General features: G+C 39.3%; 1 protein-coding gene across 1 annotated transcript; it reads left to right on the top strand.

The window, feature by feature from the left end:
• The first annotated feature begins 358 nt into the window (after positions 1-358).
• MMP7 (matrix metallopeptidase 7) lies at positions 359-10,584 on the top strand. The gene is made up of 6 exons (XM_003828383.5): positions 359-513; positions 3,124-3,350; positions 3,436-3,584; positions 6,021-6,149; positions 7,691-7,852; positions 10,288-10,584. Exons 1-6 carry the CDS (start codon positions 406-408, stop codon positions 10,314-10,316), a joined length of 804 nt encoding a protein of 267 aa, XP_003828431.1. The 5' UTR covers positions 359-405; the 3' UTR covers positions 10,317-10,584.
• Positions 10,585-26,319: the final 15,735 nt, after the last annotated feature.

Below are 26,319 nucleotides of genomic sequence, written 5' to 3'. Positions count from 1 at the left end.
GGTACCATATAATAAGAATATATATTTAAGAATATATATTATTCTTTAAGAATATATGGTACCATAATGTCCTGAATGATACCTATGAGAGCAGTCATTTGACTTTGGCAAAAAAATGAGGTTTCTCATGGAGTCAATTTATGCAGCAGACAGAAAAAAAAATCCTTTGAAAGACAAATACATTGTGTGCTTCCTGCCAATAACGATGGAATACTTCCTCGTTTTAGTTAATGAAAAATAACACATACTTTCAAAGTTCTGTAGACTCTAAAAAGAAAGAAAACACTCAAATGAGTCACCTATTTCCACATTCGAGGCTGAGAAGCTATATAAATTTCTGCAGTCACTAGCAGAAAACACCAAATCAACCATAGGTCCAAGAACAATTGTCTCTGGACGGCAGCTATGCGACTCACCGTGCTGTGTGCTGTGTGCCTGCTGCCTGGCAGCCTGGCTCTGCCGCTACCTCGGGAGGCAGGAGGCATGAGTGAGCTACAGTGGGAACAGGCTCAGGTATGTCACAGCCCACTTACCTGGGGTTCCATTCTTTTGCCATCTGCATTAAGACATGTGTTTTTCAATTATTTCCCTTCCCATGTTAGCATTGCAGTGGAATTTTCTTTGGGGTAGTTTTTCGGATTATAAAAGCAATGTATGTTTTCATCAAGTAGCCATTAAAAGCAGGGTTCAGAGTCTGCTCAAATCGGGCTTGAGTTCCAACCCTCCACTCACTATGTAGATAGACTCAGGAAGGTCATCAAACTTCTCTAAGCTTCAGGTTTCCAATTTGGAAGTTGGAGATAAGAATGGTATCAACCAAATGAGGGTGTTGTAAAGCATTCAACACAATACCTGTAACATTGTTTAAATTAAGTTCTTATTTTTATTTATTATAACTTGAGATTCTTTTTCTATAGTATACAGAATATTGCCTCTTAAGATACAACTTGTAAATATACTGTTTGTATATTTACAATACTGTTTGTAATGGAAATATCTGAAGTCAGAAAACATGGGTAGAAATTACAACTCTCCAACAAGTCAATGCCAATAAACAAGGCATTAACATCTGACTTTGTTTTCTCATGTGTCCAGTAGAAAAAATAATATTATGTGTTTTATACCTCATGGGATATTCTAGTAAGTAAATGAGGTGATAACAAAACCAACTAGCATGTATGTAACAATTGTAGATTATAAAGTACTTATATATACATTGTGTCATTTAATCCTTAGTTCTATAAAAAGAGGAAACCAAAGTTAAATTTATTAGTGTACTTATTAGTGGTAGAGATAGAAATCAAGGACAAGTGCTTCTGGTTCAAAAATCATGTTCCTTGCAATATGCTTCTTAATAAGCAGTCTAATAAATATAAGCAGTCTACTAATTATTATTTGGTTAACTAATGGGATGATTACTTATAAGTATTATTTGTAAATTTAGGCTTTAAGCACAAGAAAAGTCAATTTTTAATTCACATTAACTTAGACTTTTAAAAAGTTCCAGTTATAATAAGTTAGATTGAACCACATAAAGTTACTAGTATTTAACTTTTAAAATCTCCAAAACAGTAATTTTATATGGTTCCACCTAATGAATTCTCCACAAAGAGTACTCTGCATTTAGTTTCTTTACTTAGAGTGCAGGTTGGCAGAAACTTAGTCTTCACTTGGAGGGATGTTAGCTAGGTTTAACAAAAAAACAGGAAAAGTCATCTCAACAAAGCAGAGAGATTTCTTCCAGAGGGTGTCTTGGTAATGTCTGTAGCTCTAGAAGGGATTAAATGGGTTATTTGTTTTTAAATAAAGGATCAGTTATCAATTGTCATGGATGAATAATAAGTATTTGTTGTATTTAATGAGACAATTGTTGGTAACAGGAGAAAAAAGGCACAATATTAATAAGATTTCTTACATAAATTGCATATTCCTGAGTGGTCCTAAGACAGGTAACCATTACCATCTACTCCAAATAAACTGCAAATTAGTGAGCCAATGTTTAAATCATTTTAACAACAATATTATCAGGCATCATATAACCCTACACATGTTTCTAATGTATAGAAGTCAGAACACTTGAGTTCAAATACTGGCTCCTTCAGTTACTCACAAGGTGACCTTGTGCAATTTATTTCACTTCTCTGAGCTGTGTTTCTTCATGTATAAAATAGGGATAACAATGCCATACTTGTTTCATAGAGTGGTTATGAGGTTTACATAAAATAAATATGTAAGTGCCTGGCTCTAGTAAGTGCTTAAAAATGTTCCTGTGAGGTTGCTATTGTTGTTAGTTCATTCACTTTTGTTGTTGTTGTATTTGTGCTGCTGGATTCCTATCCTCATATTCAGATACTGAGAACCTTTAGAGAAATTCCCAGGAACCCAACCTTGCATGGAATAAACCTGGGAGTCCTGCTGTATACTGCAATCTCCCAAAGTGGGTTTGACTAGAGATTTAACAGCAGAAAGAAGGGCTGGGAATGGAACGAGCAGAAAGAGGGAAAAGAGGACCTAGGAGTCAGGAAAGTCAAGTCCAGTTCAGCTACTAATTTAAAGTGTGAACCTGGGCACATAAATCATTTAGTTGCTATAAGCTTTGGTTCCTTCACCAGATTATTAAATTGAACTATTTAATAATTTCCAAATATCTTTTCCCAGAGCTAAAATTTTAAGACCCTTTAACTTTTAGCTGGAACTGCATCTCAGCTGGACCTTAGATAGGGCTGGTTGACCTCAGATCTCCCCCACAGGGTCTATGATAACACAGAGAAGGTCCCAGTCATACCCCTGAGGACAGACTGGTACATGCTTCCTGATTGCTCTTACACACATCTAGGCTTTATAAAGTGTATAGTGTATTTCTCCCCAAAACATTTAAATGGATTTTTTAAAAATTGAGGGATTCTTTTCTTTTGCTCACGAAATGGCACGCCAGTGCTTCATTAGCAATATTAAATTTTCTCCTCACTAATGCACACTTATTTTTCTCTGTGACTATGTAATTATTCTGTCTTCAAATCATTATTTGAATTCACAGGAACCAAAGGCAAGAGATGTATAGGCTTCTAAGATAAAAGAATATAATAAACAAGAACTATAGATTAATTACTCTCTTTTCAATAGGACTATCTCAAGAGATTTTATCTCTATGACTCAGAAACAAAAAATGCCAACAGTTTAGAAGCCAAACTCAAGGAGATGCAAAAATTCTTTGGCCTACCTATAACTGGAATGTTAAACTCCCGCGTCATAGAAATAATGCAGAAGCCCAGATGTGGAGTGCCAGATGTTGCAGAATACTCACTATTTCCACATAGCCCAAAATGGACTTCCAAAGTGGTCACCTACAGGTTAGTTTTGCTCTGGCTCATTTTGGCAAGAACAATAAAGCCTGTTTCCTAAGGGGTCAAACATTGTTTTCTTGTTTGCTACTAGGATCGTATCATATACTCGAGACTTACCGCATATTACAGTGGATCGATTAGTGTCAAAGGCTTTAAACATGTGGGGCAAAGAGATCCCCCTGCATTTCAGGAAAGTTGTATGGGGAACTGCTGACATCATGATTGGCTTTGCGCGAGGAGGTAAGAAAGATTCCTGTAGGCTAATCCTGTGTCCTGTTTTGTTTGTTCATGGTTTATATCAGTGCTCTTTTCTTATGAAGATTAAAATCCTTTAATGAGATATGATTGGTAGATAGATAGTTAATAGATAGATTTAGCAATATTATTATAATTTTTATAATCTGGTAATATAGAGCCACTTTTTATAGCAGCAGTTGGCAAACTATGATGCATGAGCCAAATCTAGCCCACCTTCTGTTTTTGTAAATAAAGTTTTACTGGAACACAGTCAGGCTCATTCATTTCCCTATTATCTATGACCGTTTGGGCTCAGGCTGCAACTGTGACAGAGATCACAAAGCTTAAACACTTGTTATCTGACCCTTTACAGAAAAAGTTTTCCAACTCCTGTTTTGTAACGTGAATTATTATTTATGTATACAGTCATGCACTGCTTAACAATGGGAATACATTCTGAGAATGAGACCTTTGGCAATCTTGTCACTGTGCTAACATCATAGAGTACACTTACACAAACCCAGGTGATACAGCCCACTATCCACCTAGGCTACATAGCATAGCCTATTGCTCCTAGGCTGTAAATCTACACAGCATGTTACTATACTGAATACGGTAGGCAACTGTAACACAGTGGCAAGTATTTGTGTGTCTAAACGTATTTAAACATTGAAAAGGTAATGTATTGAGCTATGACATTATCACAGCTGCTATATCACTGGGCTATAGGAATTTTTCAGCTCCATTATAATCTTATAGGACCATTGTATATGTGATCTGTTTACTGAAAGATCATTACGTAGCACATGACTATATGTTTACAATATATCTAGCTAACATCGATATTAAATCAACAGAAAGAGTCGCAGCTTCCAAAGGCCTCAAGAGGCCCCTGAGAAGTGGTATATGACCTGTTGCTAATGCCTTTCATGTGGCAAGGAAGTAGGAAATGGAAACTTTCATATTAAAGAACTTAAAAATATATAACACAGCAGGGTGTGGTGGCTCACGCCTGTAATCCCAGCACTTTGGGAGGCCAAGGCAGGTGGATCATCTGCGGTCAGGAGTTCAAGACCAGCCTGGCCAATATGGTGAAACCCCATCTCTACTAAAACAAAAATTAGCTGAGCATGGTGACGCATGCCTGTAATTCCAGCTGCTTGGGAGGCTGAAGCATGAGAATCGCTTGAACCTGGGAGGCAGAGGTTGCCATGAGCCAAGATCACACCACTGTATTCCAGCCTGGGCAACAGAGCAAGACTATGTCTCAAAAGAAAAAAATATATATATATTTTACGTGGGTTTTTCTATATGTAAAACCCATTTTTTTTTAGTATATGTGTTATATATGTGTGTGTGTGTATATATGTATATATAAAACCCATATACATAAATTGTTCTTAATTGCTAGTGTTTCATGGTGCAAATTTAGAGAAAAATGTTGCCCATTTCAGTCTGTTCTATGTGGAATGGTCCGGCTACTGTAGCTGAAATTTGAACTTCAACCCACAATATTGACAACACTGAAGAAAATGTTATGGGAAAGCACTAATCATGGCACTACAAGTTTTTTAAGAGCTAGATAAACTGGACTGGCCTCATATCACCTTGAAGATAACCAGCTCTGCATCACACATTAAAGGACTATCAAAAGCCATTTTAAGAGATCTTGAGCATGGCTCTCTAAGAGACTATTTACTATGCCCATGAAGAATAAGCTAGGTTTTTAAGAAAAAAAAAAAAACACCTATGAAATGGTGCACAAATTACTTGTCAAATGCAGTATTCATATTCATTCTCCCTCCCACCACCCTTTGGCTGAGCAAAGTGGTCAAATTTAACAAAAGCTTAAATGCAACCATAAGTTAGATATAACTGCATTTTAAGTCCTATATCCAGTAAGCTTTCAATATATGGTGATTATCAGTGATGAGCAATGGTTCTGTGAAAGGAAAAGTGTCTGGGCCAAGAAAGCACCCAAACTACCCTGTGAATGCAACCAACAGCACATAACAATGACAGCTACTTGCACTGGGCTGCCTTTTTTTTTTTTTTTAATTTATTTTTTGAGATGGAGTTTCACTCTTGTCACCCAGGCTGGAGTGCAGTGGCGCGATCTCAGCTCACTGCAACTTCCGCCTCCTGAGTTCAAGCAATTCTCCAGCCTGAGCCTCCCAAGTAGCTGGGATTACAGGCATGTGCCACCATGTCCAAATTTTTGTATTTTTCATAGAGACGGGATTTCACCATGTTAGCCAGACAGGTCTCAAACTCCTGACCTCAGGTGATCCGCCCACCTCGGCCTCGCAAAGTGAGCCACCATGCCTGGCCTGGACTGGGCTGCTTTTTCTAGCCTCAATAATCATATAAACTGAAAAATAAAATGACTGGAGAAAAAAAAAATCAGTCACTAAGAACAATCACTCCATTTTCTTTCAGCTCATGGGGACTCCTACCCATTTGATGGGCCAGGAAACACGCTGGCTCATGCCTTTGCGCCTGGGACAGGTCTCGGAGGAGATGCTCACTTCGATGAGGATGAACGCTGGACGGATGGTAGCAGTCTAGGTATAGCATCTCATGTCTCTTCTACTCCACATCCTTTTTAAAATCCTGGACTTACACTAAGTTAAATAATTATATTAATTTATAATAAGTATTGAGCCCTTGCTAAGTGCCAAACACTGTACTATATGCCTGAAATGCATTATTTCATGTAATATACTCATAATGCTACACACACAGAAGATGGACACTCAGGCTATGGAGTCAAGCACCACTGATCCAATTTGCTGTACGTCTACCAATTACCCTGTGTCATTGGGCAAGTTATTGAATTTCTCTGAGCCTCAGTTTCCTCCTCTGTGGAATGGAAATATAAATAGTTCCCACATCAAGGATTCTTTAAATTAAATGAGATAATGCTTATACAGTGCTTGGAATGTATTAATAATTAATTAAATTTTAGCTCTTTCTTCATATTTCCAAAAAATACATTCCCCAAATGGAAAAGAAAGAGAAGTAGAAACCATGATATTTGAGAAGTATATGCAATTCTGGAATTATTCACTATTTTCCAGAAAGAACCAACTCCATGATTTAGTATATCATATTTATCGTTTTACATAGTAGGATATTACAGTAACATGAGAGAACTAATGGAGGAAAGCTCTGGCATAAATAATGCCAATTAGAGACAATTTTTTTAAGGCTACCAACTGGCCCTAAAAGGGAAATTTGTACTTGTGTTTGGCAAAGGGAATTCACCATAGCTTGCTGCCTTGCTGTGAAAATCTATGTTAAATTGTGATGCTGCCTCCCATTTGCATCTGGCGTATTCTTTTCATTCTTCTTTCTTCCCAATTAAGGTAGGTTAAAGGCAGCTTCCTTCAATTCAATGCAACACCACCAGAGCTCTGGCCACTCCTCAAACGCTCGGGCTCACACCTTCCACATACTTGCAAAGACTTTCAATGAGTATGAGGGAGAACAAAGGATATATGTAATACAAGTTAATGAATCAAAATCAAAAACAAAGCCCAGCATTGCCTAGAGATCCTGCCTTTCAATCTTCGCTTTCTCAAAGCCACCTTTCTCTCTTCTGATATCCAAAGTCACTAACATTTATTGAATGGCCGTGACTTCCCAAATATTGAGAAACTCTAGTTATCATGACAAATCTAGAGGGCAGAAATTACTGTCTCTGTTTAACAGACGAGAAACTGAGACTCAGCAACATCAATTAATCTGTCCAGAGTTGTCCAGCTAGTAAGTAGTGGAGCTACATTTCAAACCTAGGTCTTAGTGCTTTTAAAACCTTTGCTTTCCACTGCAGAGTATTGCTGCCTGAATGAAAGAAGCAAATAAAAAAAATTACACATTTTTAAGAAGCAGAAGTAGTGATGAGATTAAAGCACTCCTATTCTGATTAACCTTCTAACCCCTCTCCACTTTTGAAAGCCTAGAAACAAATAAATAAGCTACCGTGGGCTAAAACTTGGGTATTTTTCTTTAGTTTTTTTAAATTATGATATCATATATTATATATAATATTCCATAATGTATGTAGCTATTTTTATCATTACTGTTTGTCACTTCTTCGGTTGTAGGAATTAACTTCCTGTATGCTGCAACTCATGAACTTGGCCATTCTTTGGGTATGGGACATTCCTCTGATCCTAATGCGGTGATGTATCCGACCTATGGAAATGGAGATCCCCAAAACTTTAAACTTTCCCAGGATGATATTAAAGGCATTCAGAAACTATATGGTAATATTTATTATTTCAAATAAGAGGATTTCCCATTTTCTTCTTAGAGTGGGGTAGGAAAAGAAAGGCTGGGAAATGGGTATTTACCTGGAAAACCACACTGGAACTTATATAAAAAAGCCTACTGAGGGGAGGAACTGGGGACCTTCGATACCTAAAATGTAACTAGGCTGTAATATACTATGAAGATGTTGATTGTGAGTTTCAGTAACATAGTATCATGTGGTAAAATTATGCAAATGATATTGCCCAGATTTTCTTCAAGCTGCCACCCACTGCTCTTCCTCTCTCAGTTTAAATAGTTTAGGAGAGTGTCCCCTATAGGGGTGGATTGGAGGGACAAAACACCTTTCTTCATAGCGGCTCACTCCTAAGGATTCAACCCTAGATAATTATAAGTGACTCTGCTCTTCCTGTTTGCACGTACATGTAGAGAAAGTGGTTAACCACGGACAGAAACTGCTTATCATTCCAGGTCTTGATACTTACGTATATCCCTTGTCCCAATCTATGCTTTTTTGGTTTAATCAAGTTCCAAATTCAGTTTTTTTAAGTGCACTGATTTGGATTTACTGTATTGAGTCAGCCAAAAGTAGTATTTGAGAAAGAAATCAAAGGACAAGAATAAAAAGCTCTGTCTCTGGATAAAGATAAGGAAAGTAAGGTTCATAGAGGCTAAGTGGACTGTCCAAGGTCATGTGACTGTCGAGTGCTTGAGCCGTGATTCCAAGTGAGGGCTATGTGACTTCATACTTTTTCTACGACATATTCCTGCCTATCACTACCCAGTAAGCTTTTTATCCTAGTAAGAATAAAAGAATACAGAATGACATCTTTAAATCAGCAGATATAACTAAACCTAGCCAGTAAAAATATCAGGATGAAGAGAATACACTGCAAAAAGATCACTTCAGATTCTTCAAATGATCACGTGAGCAATGAAAGTGCTTCCACATAATAGAGGACTGTCCTCAGGGGAGAAATATTCCAGTAAGACACTGGATTTAAGATATCAGTTCAACCTAGCATTTGCTATAAATCAGCATGTCCCAAACTGTATTCTCAGAACACTAGTCCTACAGGGTGATTCCCAGAAAAGGAGGCTATGGAGGAATAAGTTCAAGAAACACTACCTACTGTATTTCAGGTGTATAGACTATTAGAGAGTATGGAGTATTGAACAGATGTTTAACTCAGTGTTTCCTAAATTATAATCCTTTTTATGGGTCTCAATGAGTCCCATAAACTAGCACTTCAGAGAACACACTTTGGAAAATGCTGTGTAACTATTCCCAAAAGATATGACATAAAGAACCACTGCCGTCCAAAAGATTCACAAAATGCTGACTATTGTTCGTAAAGTTATCATGAACAAAACTGAAAATACTATCCTCCCCTTACATAAAACTGTGGAACTCATGGAATATTCTACAGCAGTCTATAAATATTTTAGAACCCTAAGAAAAATACAAAGAGACTAAAGAAGGTCTGAGGCATGCTGATTAAATTTAACAGGAAGAAAAGAGACTAGTGCATTAAAACCTTAAGTATTAGACAAAAGGGCATCTCTGGTCAGAGTTGGAAAGAAGTAACTTCTGGACAAATGGAAATAGAATTTAATTATGTGGGCTGTATAGGTAGGGAGTTAATCTAAAAAGTAATATGAGCAGAAAACATAGATTCCAAAGAAAGTGATTAAGATACAAGATTCCTAATGCTATACTCAGAATGATAAAAATAATAGCTGGCTGGGCGCGGTGGCTCACGGCTTTACCCAGCACTTCGGGAGGCCAAGGTGGTTGGGGATCGCTTGAGGCCAGGAGTTCGAGACCTGGACAACATGGTAAAACCCCATGTCTCCTAAAAATACAAAAATTAGCCGGGTGTGAAGGTGCATGTCTGTAGTCCCAGCAACTCAGGAGGCTGAAGCATTAGAATTGCCGGAACCCAGGAGGCAGAGGTTGCAGTGAGTCAAGATCACACCGCTGCAATCCAACCTGGGCAACAGAGTGAGACTCCATCTCAAAAAATAAATAAATAATAGCTAACATGCATTGAGTACTTGCAGTATCCCAAGACTTCACATGGATTAACTCATTTAATTCAAGAATTCAATGAGACATTATTATCCACATTTTACAGATTTGTAATCTGATGCTAAGAGAGGTTAAGTAGTAAACTACCTAAGGTCACACATCTAGTAAACTGGTAGAAACAAGATGCAAAGGTACCTGAGCCCTGGGCCCACACTCCAGTCAATCCCGCCTTCTTAGCCTCTGGAGGTTGTTCTTCAGAATCTTTGTCCCAGGCACAAGAAATGGGCTGAGTGAATAATAGATTATACTTTCTGTGACATTTCCTTTGCCTGTATAATCTTAGGATGGTTTTTATGCATTTTCTACATATCAGAATGTTCTTTTTTTTTCTCTCAATAGGAAAGAGAAGTAATTCAAGAAAGAAATAGAAACTTCGGGGAGAACATCCATTCATTCATTCATTGGATTGTATATCATTGTTGCACAATCAGAATTGATAAGTACTGTTCCTCCACTCCATTTAGCAATTATGTCACCCTTTTTTATTGCAGTTGGTTTTTGAATGTCTTTCACTCCTTTTAAGGATAAACTCCTTTATGGTGTGACTGTGTCTTATTCCTCTATACTTGCAGTGGGTAGATGTCAATAAATGTTATATACACAAATAAATAAAATGTTTATTCCATGGTAAATTTATTTATATTTGGGAGCACTCTTTCTGTGAAGACATACTATACAATGAAACGAAAGACTAAGACAAAAAAATAATCCCACCACACTATTTTGGGGTCTTCCGCAGCACCTCACCCTTCCACCCAAGAGGGAAGGTGGGAGCTCCACCTCTTTATGTTCATTAGTGTGGCCCAAAGTTACACTAATTTCCCCTTACCTTTGTGGCCCGTGCTCTCACTCTGAGTCCTCTGGAAAGTCCAATTCTTCCCACAAATGTCTGAGAATTTCCAACAACTTAAGACTTACCACCTCACGGTCACTTCCAGCTCCAAGTTCCTACCTGCCCCTCACCTCCTGATTTTCCTGCAACCTCTCCTGCCGCAGCCACTCTCTAGGTTCCCTTCCCTTTTCCCCATGCCAATGCAGATGTTGGTCTCACCCTGTTCTCTTTAACTTTCTACAAACCAGTGCTACAGGCTTTAATGAGAATGTAGATGTTGCTGGAGATTTGCATAAATAGTGGAATTTTCTACTGTGCAAGGGTCATGAAATTGAACAAAACTAAAATTGGATATTATGGGTATTATCCCCATCCTTCAAATCCTTTTTTTTTTTTTTTTTGGAGGCAGTGTCTCATTGTTACCCAGGCTGGTGTGCAGTGGCACACGATCTCGGCTCACTGCAACCATCGCCTCGTGGGTTCAAGCGATTCTCCTGCCTCAGCCTCCCAAGTAGCTGGGATTATAGGCACATGCCACCATCCCTGGCTAATTTTTGTATTTTTAGTAGAGATGGGGTTTCACTGTATTGGCCAGGCTGGTCTTGAACTCCTGACCTCAAGTGATCCAGCAGCCTCAGCCTCCCAAAGTGCTAGGATTGCAGGTGTGAGCCACTGCACCCAGCCCAAATCCTTTACTTATCCCAGATCAGGAATTTCTTATTGGCCACCTGCTTCTGCAGGCTGCAGCCTCTTGCCACCTGTCTCCCAACGCCTCTTGTCTTTAAACCCCACTCTTTCTCACTTCCCCAGAAACTCATTTTCCTGATGTCCTTCAGCTCAGGTCCTCCCTTTCCACACATAGAAACCCACTGTGTTTCTCTGGGTGAAGCACTCTCTATGCAAGGTTTAACCTTTTAGCAGAACACGGAGCTGGCAAGGGCTTTGCTGTTTCAGGCTTCTCTTTCTTCCTCCTTCTCCACACTCCCAACACCCATGAATGGCTTTCTCTATAGGGAGATGAACAATTGAAATTTACTTTCTTACTGATAAAAATTATACTTCCCACACATACCCTAAAAGCAGATCAATATCCCGAAATTCGGAACTATCCTGCAGCCTTAGGAAGCCATTCCAAGAATAGATCAAATGAGAGGAGAATCCACTATCCAGGCAAAAAATAAAGTATATGTGAACAAGCGTTCAAAGACCCTTTTAAAACATAAGGAAATATATATATATGATGCTAGAATGAAAAGGAAGTTGTGTCATTAAATTCAAATTCTTCATTTTGTAGAAGACAAAACAGAGATTAAATGATTTCCCTAAGGTTCACAGTAAGCAAAAGTGGTGATTTAAGCATTTTGTTGTTTGTTTAGCTCTTTGTATTTTGATTTTAGACAGCAGGAGGCAGTATCTACCTTGCAGCTAAAGTGGATATCTATTGTTCTTACCTGCCCAGCATCCCATCACCCTACTTCTGAGGACAAGAAACTGCCTCTTCCCTTTGTGTACAATCTTCGTGAGATGTCACATAGGTTGCCTCAAGCTGCCTGGGCTGGGAGAAGAGTACAGGACCCAAGCTTGGCCTATCAGACACTCTCCCAAAAACACTGGAGGGGTTATAGGTGGATTCATCCTGGCCATGGGGCTCTGGAGACACTGCCTATTGAATCCTGCACCCAGACAGATTCCCTGAAGCTGCCCTGGGCCCTGTCCTTCTCATAGCTTAGGTGTAGGGCTTCTCTTCCAGATTTACAACTGACCGCACTGCCTTCCAGTACATTTTGTCTATTGCTTAAGTTATCCATAGTTAGTTCATTTCTGTGGTTTGCAAATTCCGGCACAGTAGCTTAGTTGGCTTTCCTAGGGTATCTGCACACACGGGCTCCATTCTGTATTTCACCACATATTATCCTTCAATCTTGACAATGAAGTAAGCTCTAACAGAGCATAGAAGTAAATAAAATGTTCTCTTTCTGATCAAATAGCATAAAACTAACTGGTAAACAGAAATTTTTCCTAGCAAATAAGGACCCATTTTTTTAATTGTGGTAAAATACATGTAACATAAAATTTGCCATCTCAACCATTAAGTGTACAGTTCAGTATTGTTAAGTATATTCACATTGTTGCACAAGAGAAAAAGTCCTTAACCTCAGCACTATTTGCATTTTTGACTACATAATTCTTTGTTGTGTCCTATGTATTAAGAATACTAGGCCAGGCATAGTGGCTCATGCCTGTGATCCCAGCATTGTGGGAGGCTAAGGTGAGCAGATTGTGTGAGCCCAGATATTAAAGACCAGCCTGGGCAACATAGCAAAACCCTATCTCTACAAAAAATTTGACAATTAGCCAGGCATCATTGTACGTACCTGGGCTCCCAGCTACTTGGAAGGCTGAGGTGGGAGGGTTGCTTGAGCCCAGGAGGTCAGGGCTGCAGTGAGGCATGACTGTACCACTGCACTCCAGCCTGGGCAACAGAGCACGACCCTGTCTCAAAAGAAAAAAAAAAGAATGCTTACAGTTACCCCTGGCCTCTATGCACTGATGCCAATAGAATATCCTCAGTTCTCTCAACCAAAAAAGTCTTCAAACAGTACCAAATATCCTCTAAGAGGAAAAATAGCCCCCAGTTGGGAACCACTGAGCTAAAGAGAATCAACTATTTCATTGTATTATACTTAGTATCCCTTCTACCATTTTTACCCAGGACCCTATCATACTCTAATTCTGTACCATCCCATGAGAAAGGAAAACCAGTAAAAGATTAAGGTGACATTGCCTGTTTTTGACACTTGTTTGAGGAAAAGACTGTCATATTTTAAGAAATAAAAAACACCTGAATTCCAGCTGGGCGCGTGGCTAACGCCTGTAATCACAACACTTTGGGAGGCTAAGGCAGGTGGATCATTTGAGGTCAGGAGTTCAAGACCAGCCTGGCCAACATGGCAAAACCCCCTTTCTACTAAAGATACAAAAATTAGCCAGGTGTGATGGCAGGCACCTGTAATCTCAGCTACTTGGGAGACAAAGGCATGAGGATCACTTGAGCCCAGGAGGCAGAGGTTGCAGTGAACTGAGATCACGTCACTGCACTCCAGCCTAGGAGATAGAGCGACACCCTGTCTCAAAAGAAAAAATCTGTATTCCAAAGCCAGGGTACTATATATTTATAGAAGTCCGTAAGACTTGGGTGTATTTTGTAAATTACTTGTTATTTTTCTGGTTTTAAAGTCAATAAACTCCAGTTTAAGAAAGAGGTCTTAGCACATGAATTTGTCTTCCCTCCCTTCAAAGATTTCTTTTAAGCAGTAGTGAAGGAATAAAACAGAGCAGGAGGAGGTCTGCAATGGACAAGGGATTTCAATTAATTTCTGTAAGATCTAATACAGCTGATAGACAAAACATACCAGCCTCAGCCTAGGATGTACAAAGAGGCCTACAGTGAAAATGGGAGTTAAAATTGTCCAACTCCTCAGAGGCTTTGAAATCTCAGTTAGAAGGTTTAATGAAGGCAGGGTGAAAAATGGTATTAGGCGATTAACTGTGTATGAGTACATGTGTATAAGACAATTAACTTCATTTCATCCCTTTAACAAAAATGGCAGAGAGCCAGATGTTCACTTCCAGGCAAAATATCAAAGGGTTCTTTGCTAAACAAGTTTTTTTAAAAAATTGAGACAGAACAGGACATTTAAATTGGGTTCTGTGCCTCTGAACAAAATAACCACATTTTGGCTTTGAGGCTGGGAATAGGGAAGGCTCCATCCATCTGCTCATCCTAACTTAAATGTACGAGTGAACAAGAACATCTATGGACACCAAGCTCCTAGTCAGCTTTCTTATTGCATTGTTCTGTGGTGGACAGGTCTAGGCAAATCTACCCACAAAGGCTGAGGAAGCTGTGGGGCTGAAGAAAGAGGCTGACAAATCCAGTTTCTCAGAAAGAAACATTTAATAGTGACTTACAAACAGAAGCCTTATCTTGGGCAGCCATAAGACGAGAGGGTGGATTCCTGCACCATTACCCGCAGAACCAGTACTCACATGCCATAGGGAAAGGGTATACATGCTTCAGAAGGGACAGGTAGGACAACCATAGCACAGTAACATCAAGGTTGTTTTGACCAGAAATTTATGGTAAGTACCTACTGTTACACAAGGAACAATAAATAAGCTGGAAATCTTGGAGGCCTTCACAGAACTGGGGTTAATGACAAGATAACATGGTGGATTAACATCCAAGATGGAATTGCTTTAGTCTCCACACCCCTTATTAAAATGAGATTGGGAACAAAATAACAACTCATTGAAAAAGGTGGTGATACCAAAAAAATTCACCCCAGAAAAAACAGAAATAATTTACAGAATAGAAGAAGTATGAGAAAAAAAAATAGGACATTCTCACAGAAATTTGGGACGACATTACACACATAAAAAACAGTAATCAGCCAGGTGCGGTGGCTCACGTCTGCAATCTCAGCTCTTTGGGAGGCCAGGGTGGGCAGATTGCTTGAGGTCAGGAGTTCGAGACCAGCCTGGCCAACATGATGAAACCCGTCTCTACTAAAAATATAAAAATTAGCCAGGTATGGTGGCAGGTACCTGTAGTCCCAGCTACTTGGGAAACTGAGGGAGGAGAATCGCTTGGACCCAGGAGGCAGAGGTTGCAGTGAGCCGAGATCGTGTCACTGCACTCCAGCTTGGGAGACAGAGTGAGACTCCATCTCAAAAACAAAACAAAACAAAACAAAACAAAAGTAATACTAAGATTGTATTAAAAATTATCAGAGAATAAGCTGAAACTCTTGAAAATTGAATTTATGATTGTCAAGAGAGAAGTATAATGTAAAAGAGTTGGAAGATAAAGAAAGCCACTCAGAATGAAGAGCTGAAAGACAAAAAAATAGAAAATAGGACAGAAAAAGGAAGAAGAAAAGATCAATTCAGGAGGTCCAATACCCAACTCTGTCGGCTTTGAAATATGTCAACTTAACTAAGCTAAACTTTATTTCCCAGAATTCCTTTCTCTATGTTTCTTGTTAGGGCTGGCCACAAGAAACGTCTACATGGAATTTGGACCATGGAAGTAAAGTAATACTTGCTCTACCAAGGTTGATATGAGTCTGGTGCTGTTGCAGCTCATGCACAATTTCGTGGTTCTGCTCATTCACATTGTGAGCACAAAACACTGCAGGCCCGGGGCTCCAGCTCCCACATTATCTCTTCCTTCAACTTCTCCAACTCCTGAGTAAGGCCTGAGTGTGGATCCACACAATAATACTAGTATCTTCTATGGGGCACCCACAGAAGCAAGGTTGGAGACTTAGCAACAGGGAGAAGCCATCACAAGCACCTGTGATAGAAGGAGAGCAGTTCCAGCTTGTTACTCACTTCACAGGTCCCAGGTGTCCTGCTCTCCCCACTTTACTTCTATCTTTTAACCGCTAACACCTGTCCTGTAACTTCAAGTTCAGCACCAGATGCAGAAGAAACAGCCAAATCAAGATCATTTTACCAGCTCCCACAACGGTATGAGTATAAATCCCTATAATAAATCCCTTATTTTACATCATTCTTAGTGGTTCTGCTCCTCTCATTGAACCTTGTCTGCTACAACAGCCAATAAGATTTCCAAAAATGAAGAATAGACAAAATAAAGAATAGACAAAATAAAGAAAAGAAAATTATCAAAGAAATAATTGGACATTTTCCAGTCTTGAGAAGGGTGAATGGTTTGGAGAAAAACGAATCTTCAAACGAAAGAGCCAACATCACGTTAAAATTTTAGAACACCAAGAATAAAGAGATTTTAACCATGCCCCAAGATTTTTTTTAAAAAAAAAAGGACTCCAACAAAATAGAATTAAACTGACATCAGATTTCTCATCAGCAAAAATGATTCTAAGCTAGACTGAATTAAGGTCTTCAAAACCCTGAGGATGAGTTATTTTTATCCTAGAATTCTATATATACCCAGCCAAACCATCTATCCAGTGTGGTTGTGGGTTGAATTGTGTCCCCAAAAAGACAAGTCGAAGTGCTTATCCCTTGTACCTGTGAAAATGGGACCTTATTTAGAAATGGGGTGTTTGCAGAGGTAATCAAGTTAAAATGAGGCCATACTGAAGTGGAGTGGGCCCTAAATCCAATGACCGTTGTCCTAAGAAAGCCATGTAAAGACAGAAGAACACAGAGACACACAAGGAAAACGCCAGGCAGTAACAGAGGCAGAAGCTGGAGTGGTGCAACTACAAGCCAAAGAACACCAAGGACTGCTGGCAACCACCCAAAGCTAGGAGAGAGACATGGAACAGATTCTCCCTCAGATACCAACTTGGCTGACACCTTACTTTTGACCTTCTTGCCTTCAGAACTGTGAGACTTATTTTAAGCCATACAATTTATGGTACTTCTTTATGTCAGCCCTAGAAAACTGATATAAGTGTGAAGCCAACATAAACTCAATTTTGTACGACAAGAGTTCAGAAAGTCTATCTCTTGTGTACATTTTCTGAGATAGCTAATTTAAAATATATTGCAAACACAAAGGATGAAATTCAAGAAAGAAGATGTGAGATAGGGAAATGATGGAAAAAGAATCTCTGAATGATAGCTGTGCTCCGGGGCTAGAAAGTAACCAGTCCAAATTACAACAGTAAGTCAATGGGACCTAAAAAAAAAGATGGTTTTTAAGAAAAAATGAAATAGCTCCTAAACAATATATGAAATGGTGAGTAAAAATCTGTAAAATATATAGGCTGTGGTGAAGGGACATAAACTTCATCTCCCAATGGAGAAAAATGACAATCAGATATCCAAGGGAAAATGAGGAATTATAATAAAAATCATGATCCAAATATAAGGCCACAAACTCAAACGTGACAGGAGTAATTCTCAAAGAGTAATCAGAGTAATTACTCAAAGAGTAATCAGAGAAGTGGGAGAAAGGAGAGCACATTTGAACTGAAGGGAAAATTCTCCTGTGAGAGGCAGGGGTCATGTCAGAACCAGAGAGAAGAAGTGTGGTTGTAGCTCACTGCTCAGCCCTGAGCTGAATAATGTTGACACGATGATTAATTTAAATGCTCTTTATTGGTTGTTTAGTATTCATAATGAGCACACTGATAAAGCTCAGGCAATTTAATGATGGATACAGACTGAAAAAGTTGTATCAGTCATGAAAATGTAACAATATGGGAAGTTGGGAGGTGAAGGGAAGGGAGAGATGCAGAGAATGCCAGAGGCTTTGAGAGCCTCCTATTACAGGGTGGGGAATGGAGAGATGCCCCTGAAACTAATGGAACGAGAAGCAAAGATTTACATAGATCATGTAAAGTTACAAGCAAAACCAATAATGATATAACTCTCAAAATTGGGACAGAAAGGAAGGACAGCAGAGAGTAGTACAAGTGAGCAAATTCTCTGAGTAGAGAACACCTAACACTGATAAAGAAATAGTGATATAGGCTGGGTGTGGTGGCCCATGACTGTAATCCCAGAACTTTGGGAGGTCAAAGCGGGAGAATCACTTGAGCGGGGGACTCATTTTCAAGTCATCAGTTCCCTTCTCTAACAGTCTTTCTTCTCTAATAAGTATGCCTGACCTATAGCAGGCCTTCATGCCAACTGTGTACTATCCCATCTCCTGTCACAGCTGTTTGGAGCAGGGGCAGACACCTGACCCACGCAGGACCAACATGGCAACGTGGTGAAACCACATCTCTACATAAAATTTAAAAATTATGGCCGGGTGTGGTGGCTCACGCCTGTAATCCCAGCAGTTTGGGAAGCCAAGGCAGGTGGATCACTTGAGGTCAGGAGTTCAAGACCAGCCTGGCCCACATAGCGAAACGCCATCTCTACTAAAAATACAAAAATTAGCTGGGCATGGTGGCAGGTGCCTGTAATCCTAGCTACTCAGGAGGCTGAGGCAGGAGAATTGCTTGAACCTGGGAGGCAGAGGTTGCAGTGAGTCAAGATCGCACCACTGCACTCCAGCCTGAGCTATAGAGCAAGAACCTGTCTCAAAAAACAAACTGACCAGATAGATAGATAGATAGATAGATAGATAGATAGATAGATAGATAGATAGATAGAGATATAGATAGATGATAGATAGATAGATACATATAGGTAGATGATAGATGATAGATAGATAGGTAGGTAGATAGACAGATAGATAATTAGCCTGGCATGGTGGCACGCACTGTAGTCCCAGCTACTTGGGCGGCTTTAGTGGGAGGATCACTTGAGCCCACGAGGTCAAGGAGGCTGCAGTGAGCCGTCATCCCACCACAGCAATCTAGCCTGGGTGACAGAATGAACTCCTGTCTAAAAAAAGAGAAAGAAAGAAAAGAAATAGTGATGTAAGCATATTATTCAATAACATGGAGGTAACTATTTTTAGACAACTAAAAATAAAAGAAAATGTATTACTTCTGGTGGGGGAAGGAAAAAGAGAAGTTGCTTTTCCTTCTGGGAACACTTTTCCCTGTGGGTTTCATTTTCTAATTTATGTAAAAGTGTTGTTTTTATTAAAAATTAAATAAATGCAATATATGTCCATGGGAAAATTTTTGAAAATAAAAATGCATACAAAGAGGAAAAATAAAATAATTTAAAATCAAACAGAAATAATTACTGTTGACATTTTGAGATATTTTATTTATAAAAAATGTGAGGAAACAAGAAAGAGGAAGGCAAGAGTGTTGCTCATATGGTATAATTACAGGTGTGCTAAGGAGAGACTTTGATATCCAATGCTTCCTCCACTTCTAAGCAAATGCCTGAAAATTTATTCCACAATTGCAAACACATTTTTGAAAAAAAAAAAAAAAGGAAAGAAGTAATATATAAACACAAATTTATACCAAGAAGAAAATAACTGATACTGATCCTCTCCTGAGGCCACATGAATGGGATGAAATTATGATTCTCTGAATGGGGCAGAAAAGACAAAAAGATCTTACATGGAAATGACCAAGACAAATATCATCCAATTTAAGCATTTTCTTAAGGCTGAATTTAAAATACTTTAGGGCTGCTAAAATTATAAACTAGTCTTTCTGTGATTGCTGTTCCAGGAGACGAAATCATCTTTGATGTGCCAGGAGATTAAATCTTTTCTGATTTCCATATATTTCTCCTTTTATCATTGCCTAGCTAAACTCTCCTCACCCTCTCAAAACCCACTTTTATTCTATGGTTAATCTGTGAATTTAGGATGCAGGAGAATTGGATGAATTTCCACAATTATTCAGCACATTGCCAATTTCACAGATTGTAAAACATACATTTGTACATGTTTACACTGCTAAAATAAGATGGCATCTTACAATAGCTGCTGGCAGTTCTCCCGAAGAGGATTTGGTTTTGTTTATGCCAAACATATGGGGCTCTATCAACCTGACATCACTTGATATTAAATCATTTGCTTGAGATTGTTTAGGCCACACTGTTTGTGTGAATTCCGTCAGCAAACCTGTAGGAGTGCCAGCTTAGCATTCATACATTAAGGCATTATGATGTTTTTTCCTCCAGTTCCTCAAACTACAATTGACATAGTCATTTGTCCTTGCTGGGTTTTCGTATGTTTGTTTTTTAAACACAGTCTTGCTCTGTTTACCAGACTGGAGTGCAGTGGCATGATCTCGACTCAGGGCAACCTCCGCCTCCTGGGTTCAAGCAATTCTCCTGCCTCAGCCTCCTGAGTAGCTAGGATAACAGGCGTGTACCACCACGCCCGGCTAATTTTTGTATTTTTAGTAGAGACGGGGTTTCGCCATGCTGGCCAGGCTGGGCCTTGCTGTATTTTTGGTGTAGCAGGTTTATTTCTCATTTATCTTTGTACCACAAGATTAGTCATTGGTGTCTGAGCTTCATGTCAGTGTTTCCTATCAGACTCTACTTCTTTAACATCTCTTCTTTTTTAATGGCACACAAAGAAATTGTTCATCCTACAATAGATGATATTTTATTTCTTGGAAATGTGCTAATTGGAATACCAAGTTTAGATACAGTACACGAAAAGACACCAAAGTTTATACAACAATCTTTTCTTATTTTAAATGCCAATTCTCCAGAACTGTTGGTTGCCTGTCAGTCTCTTAAGAACAAACATAAATAACTCACTTTCAAGTCATCAGCCCCCTTCTCTGACAGTCTTTCTTCCCTGAGGAGTATCCTGACCTATAGCAGGCCTTCATGCCAGCTGTATACTATCCCAACTCCTGCCGCAGCTGTTGGGAGCAGGGGCAGACACCTGACCCAGGCAGGACCAACCAGGTGCTTTCTCCATAGGGAATTGTGGAATTCCATTCACTTACTCATTCAATATGTACTGATGGTTTACCATTGTCTTAGTCTGTTTTGTGTTGCTATGCAGAAATACCTGAGGTTGGGCAATTTATGAAGAAAATAGGTTTTGGCCAAGCCAGGCACAGTGGCTCATGCCTGTAATCCCAGAACTTTGGAAGGCCAAGATGGGCAATTACTTCAGGTCAGGAGTTCAAGATTAGTCTGGCCAACATGGCAAAACCTTGTCTCTACTGAAAATACAAAAATTAGCCAGATGCGGTGATGCACACCTGTAATCCCAGCTACTTGGGAGGCTGAGGCAGGAGAATCACTTGAACCTGGGAGGCAGGGGTTGCAGTGAGCCGAGATAGTGCCACCGCACTCCAGCCTGGGTGACAGAGCAATTCTCCCTCTCAAAAAAAAAAAAAAAAAAAAAGAGATTTATTTACCCCGTAGTTGTGCAGGCTATACAAAAAGCATGGCGCCAGCATCTGGTTGGCTTCTGGTGAGGGTTTTTGTGCTAAGTCTTAACACGATGGAGAAGGTCAAACAGGAAGCAAGTGTGTGTGAAGCAGGGCCCAAAACTGAGGGACATCATGGTTTTATAACAACCCACTCTCAAGGGAAATAATCCGTTCCCCTGTGAACCAATCCAGTCTCCCAAGAACAACAACTCACTCACTACTGCGAGAACAGCACCAAGCCCTTCAAAAGGGATCTGCCTCCATCACCCAAACATCTTCCACTAGGCCCCACTTCCTGACACCACCACACTGGGGGTTAAATTTCAACATGAGATTTAGTGGGGACAAACTGTATCCAAACCATAGCAACCATTTTCCAGGCCCTGTTCTAACCTGAAAGACACCATCCTGAACAGAGCAAGCCCTTGTATGCACATAGACCCCACAAAGTAACCACAGTGAATAGAGAGGCCTAGAGACTGGGAGCTCTGAGCTGAGTCTCGTTTATGGTGAGATCCCACAGGAAAGATCCCTATATTTCAAATAAGCTGCTGAAGATCCCAGAAATACTGTAAAACTTTTCGTTCCCACGACCTGGTTGTTCATTGGTTTCTTTAGGATTTCATAAAGCATTCTAATGTTCTTCCAATAAATTATTTTTTGGCCATGCTAGCACAAAAACAAATGAATCTAACTATAAAGGGAAAAAATAGAATGTAGTAGTATTCCTCCCCTTGTTGGTGTTATTCACCATTTTTGCCATGAAACTTTCCAGAAAAATAGAGTCGAACAATGCAGAATGAAGACCAGATCAAAGGTGACTGAAGTGGTATATAAACAAGTAAGTTAATTATTTTTTTCTCCCAGTGCCAACCTAGTGTGAAGCTAACCACAGCTGTTCTCACATCGTTGTTGTTGTTGTTGTTAAGTTGTTGTTGTTGTTGTTGTTGTTAATGTAAAAATAATCATATGAAACAGAAAAAATATTGAACTATGTCTGAAGTTCTGTTTTGATCCTAATTATGCTCTAACTAGTAGGGAGGACTTGGGCTTTCTTCTCTTAGCTACAGATCATCATTTATTTTAATTCCCTTCCTTTATAAAGCAAGACTTATGATCCTTCTAGTTCTAAAATTTAATGATCAACTAAAAAGATACTATTTGTTGATAATCTTTTATGATTTTAGAATCCTTCACATGTCAAAATATTTTGCTTCACCCTGGAGTAAATTTACGAATGCTACCAATTCTATTATGAAAAACAAGGATGTGAAGGAAAACGTGTGTTATCAGAATCGCTCGTTGGGGATCTGCAAGGGAAACAACCTAGCTTACAGAGTTTAAAACTGATATAAAAGGAGCCACTTCTCTTCACCTGGCTACTTCTGGAGTTCTTCACCTCTCAGTCTATATGTCTTGATGTCCAGAATACCTTCACTGATCTCACACTCACCTAAACCTGCTTAGATGCTCCTCTTAAGAGCTGCCTCGGTAACTAACACTTTACCCCTCACATTCATCACTTACCTCATTAAATTAACAATCTTCTGGTTAATTAAGGAGTCCACTCTAGATTGTCAGCTTCTTAATGGAATTGGATATATATATATGTGTAAAAACAATTATTTCAGAAATTAAATGAAAGCTTCACTAACATAAACTTCCATTAAGGTTATATTCAAACTATTAAATCATTCAAGTCACTCCCAAAATACAGAAAATTGAGTTATCCACAGTACATAATTAGATTAATGCCTAAGAAATTAAGGAAAAAGAGAACTTTAAAAAGAACCACAGGTGAGGATTCTAGGAAGATGGCAGAAATGGAACTACCAGAAATCTAGCTCCTCACCTAGATGACAATTGCACTGGAAGAATCTGTCTGATGTAACTATGTTAGAACTCTGGAGTCAATGGAAGGCTTCCATCTTCCAGGGGACAGCTTAGATGGTAAATTGTAGTGAATTTTGGTGAATTTCAGCTCTTAATACAGTAGCGGCTACCCATCCCCCACTCTAAGCCCAGTGGCAGGCAATTGTGCACCCGTTCCTGGAGCAGCTTTATATAATACAACTTTCATACAACTTTGAGAGCCAGGGTGGACGAACAGGACCCTGTCCTGCAATTATTAGGTATTTGTACTCTGATCTCCAGATTGCTGCTTCTGATCACACAAAGAGGTTATGGCCATTGTTTTTGCATCTCCCTCACTGTTGCAAGCTCTCCCCAACTGACTGAAATAACTTCCAGGGGATTTAAATGGCCAGCACTTTTTCCTCCTTCATTTTTCTCTTTTTCCCCTTTTGGGACCAGACATTGAAGACACAACCTTAACAGACAACTGCATATACAAGGGAAATCAGAAAGCCACCATGCATGCTCTAGGGTAGGCTCAGGCTCAGAAAAGACCTGAGAAGACCTTAAGTTTACACTTCACGCTGATCCTTGGCACAGAGACCACCTATAAGAATACAAAAAAAGGCCGGGCGCGGTGGCTCACGCCTGTAATCCCAGCACTTTAGGAGGCCGAGGCAGGCGGATCACGAGGTCAGGAGATCGAGACCATCCTGGCTGACAAGGTGAAACCCCGTCTCTACTAAAAATACAAAACAATTAGCTGGGCGTGGTGGCGGGCGCCTGTGGTCTCAGCTACTCAGGAGGCTGAGGCAGGAGAATGGCGTGAACCTGGGAGGCAGAGCTTGCAGTGAGCTGAGATGGCGCCACTGCACTCCAGCCTGGGTGACAGAGCAAGACTCCGTCTCAAAAAAAAAAAAAAAAAAAAGAATACAAAAAAAAAAGGCAAGGCAAACCCTAGGGATGGGAGAGAATCTGACTTCCAGAGTTACCATATCATTAGATTCAAATGTGATCCTTTGGAGGAGAAGAGGCATTCTGGTTTTTGGAATATATGTATTGCTATAATGCTTGGAAAGAAATAAATACAGAGTTATTTCTAATTAAAAACAAAAATAAAGGAACACAGGGAAACCCTGGGTGGTGTTAGATATTTCTATTACCTTGATTGCGGTGTTGATATCATGGGTGTTTGCTTATGTCTAAACTCAACCAATTGTACACATTAAATATGTGTAGTTATCTGTGTATCATTTATAACTCAGTAAAGCTTTTTAAAAATAATTTCAGGTGGCATAAAAGAGCTACCACAAACAAAGTCTTATTGAAGTTCCTTGGAGAAACCAACATTTACCTATGAAGAAAATGAAGAAGCATAAATTAAAAAGCGGTAATTCAGAGTTCTATATACCTGTCACCATGAACTTTCTGATGTTTCTGGTCATTTTCCGTAAACTGGAGGCCATTATCCTTAGCAAACTAACACAGGGACAGAACGCCAAATACCACATGTTCTCACTTATAAGTGGGAGCTAAATGATGAGAACACATGGACCCATAGAGGGGAACAACACACCCTGATGGAGGGTGGGAGAAGGGAGAGGATCAAGAAAAATAACTAAAGGATACTCGGCTTATCACCTGGCTGATGAAATAATCTGTACAATAAATACTTGTGATGCAAGTTTACCTACGTAACAAACCTGCACATGTACCCTGACCTTAAAAATTAAAAAAAAAACTATTAGTTTATATTTTCTTTTAATTTTTACATAAAAGAAATTTCAGGTGCTTCCTTTGGCAAAGAGGAATTTTTGATTTCATTCACTAGCGGACTGAAGAACTTCTTTCTGTTTCTAATCAAAATGAAAAGGGATCACTGAAATTTCACTCAGGCTTTTCTTTTTGCTGAGGCACTGACAGGGTTCTTTGAACTGATAAAACAGACTTTAAACCAACTAAGATCAAAAGAGACAAAGAAGGCCATTACATAATGGTAAAGGGATCAGTTCAACAAGAAGAGCTAACTATCCTAAATATATATGCACCCAATACAGGAGCACCCAGATTCATAAAGCAAGTCCTTAGAGACCTACAAAGAGACTTAGACTCCCACACAATAATAATGGGAGACTTTAACACCCCACTGTCAATATTAGACAGATCAACGAGACAGAAAGTTAACAAGGATATCCAGGAATTGAACTCAGCTCCACACCAAGCGGACCTCATAGACATCTACAGAACTCTCCACCCCAAATCAACAGAATATACATTCTCTTCAGCATCACACCACACCTATTCCAAAATTGACCACATAGTTGGAAGTAAAGCACTCCTCAGCAAATGTAAAAGAACAGAAACTATAACAAACTGTCTCTCAGACCACAGCGCAATCAAACTAGAACTCAGGATTAAGAAACACTCAAAATCACTCAACTACATGGACACTGAACAACCTGCTCCTGAATGACTACTGGGTACATAACGAAATGAAGGCAGAAATAAAGATGTTATTTGAAACCAATGAGAACAAAGACACAACATACCAGAATCTCTGGGACACATTCAAAGCAGTGTGTACAGGGAAATTTATAGCATTAAATGCCCTCAAGAGAAAGCAGGAAAGATCTAAAACTGACACCCTAATATCACAATTAAAAGAACTAGAGAAGCAAGAGCAAACACATTCAAAAGCTAGCAGAAGGCAGGAAATAACTAAAATCAGAGCACAACTGAAGGAGATAGAGACACAAAAAAACCCTTCAAAAAATCAATGAATCCAGGAGCTGGTTTTTTGAAAAGATCAACAAAATAGATAGACCGCTAGCAAGACTAATAAAGAAGAAAAGAGAGAAGAATCAAATAGATGCAATAAAAAATCATAAAGGGGATATCACCACTGATCCCACAGAAATA

The sequence above is a fragment of the Pan paniscus genome, chromosome 9, assembly GCF_029289425.2.
Source record: "Pan paniscus chromosome 9, NHGRI_mPanPan1-v2.0_pri, whole genome shotgun sequence".
NCBI lineage: Eukaryota > Metazoa > Chordata > Mammalia > Primates > Hominidae > Pan > Pan paniscus.
Note: the sequence above shows the minus strand (reverse complement) of the source record. Positions and strands in the feature narration are given on the sequence as shown.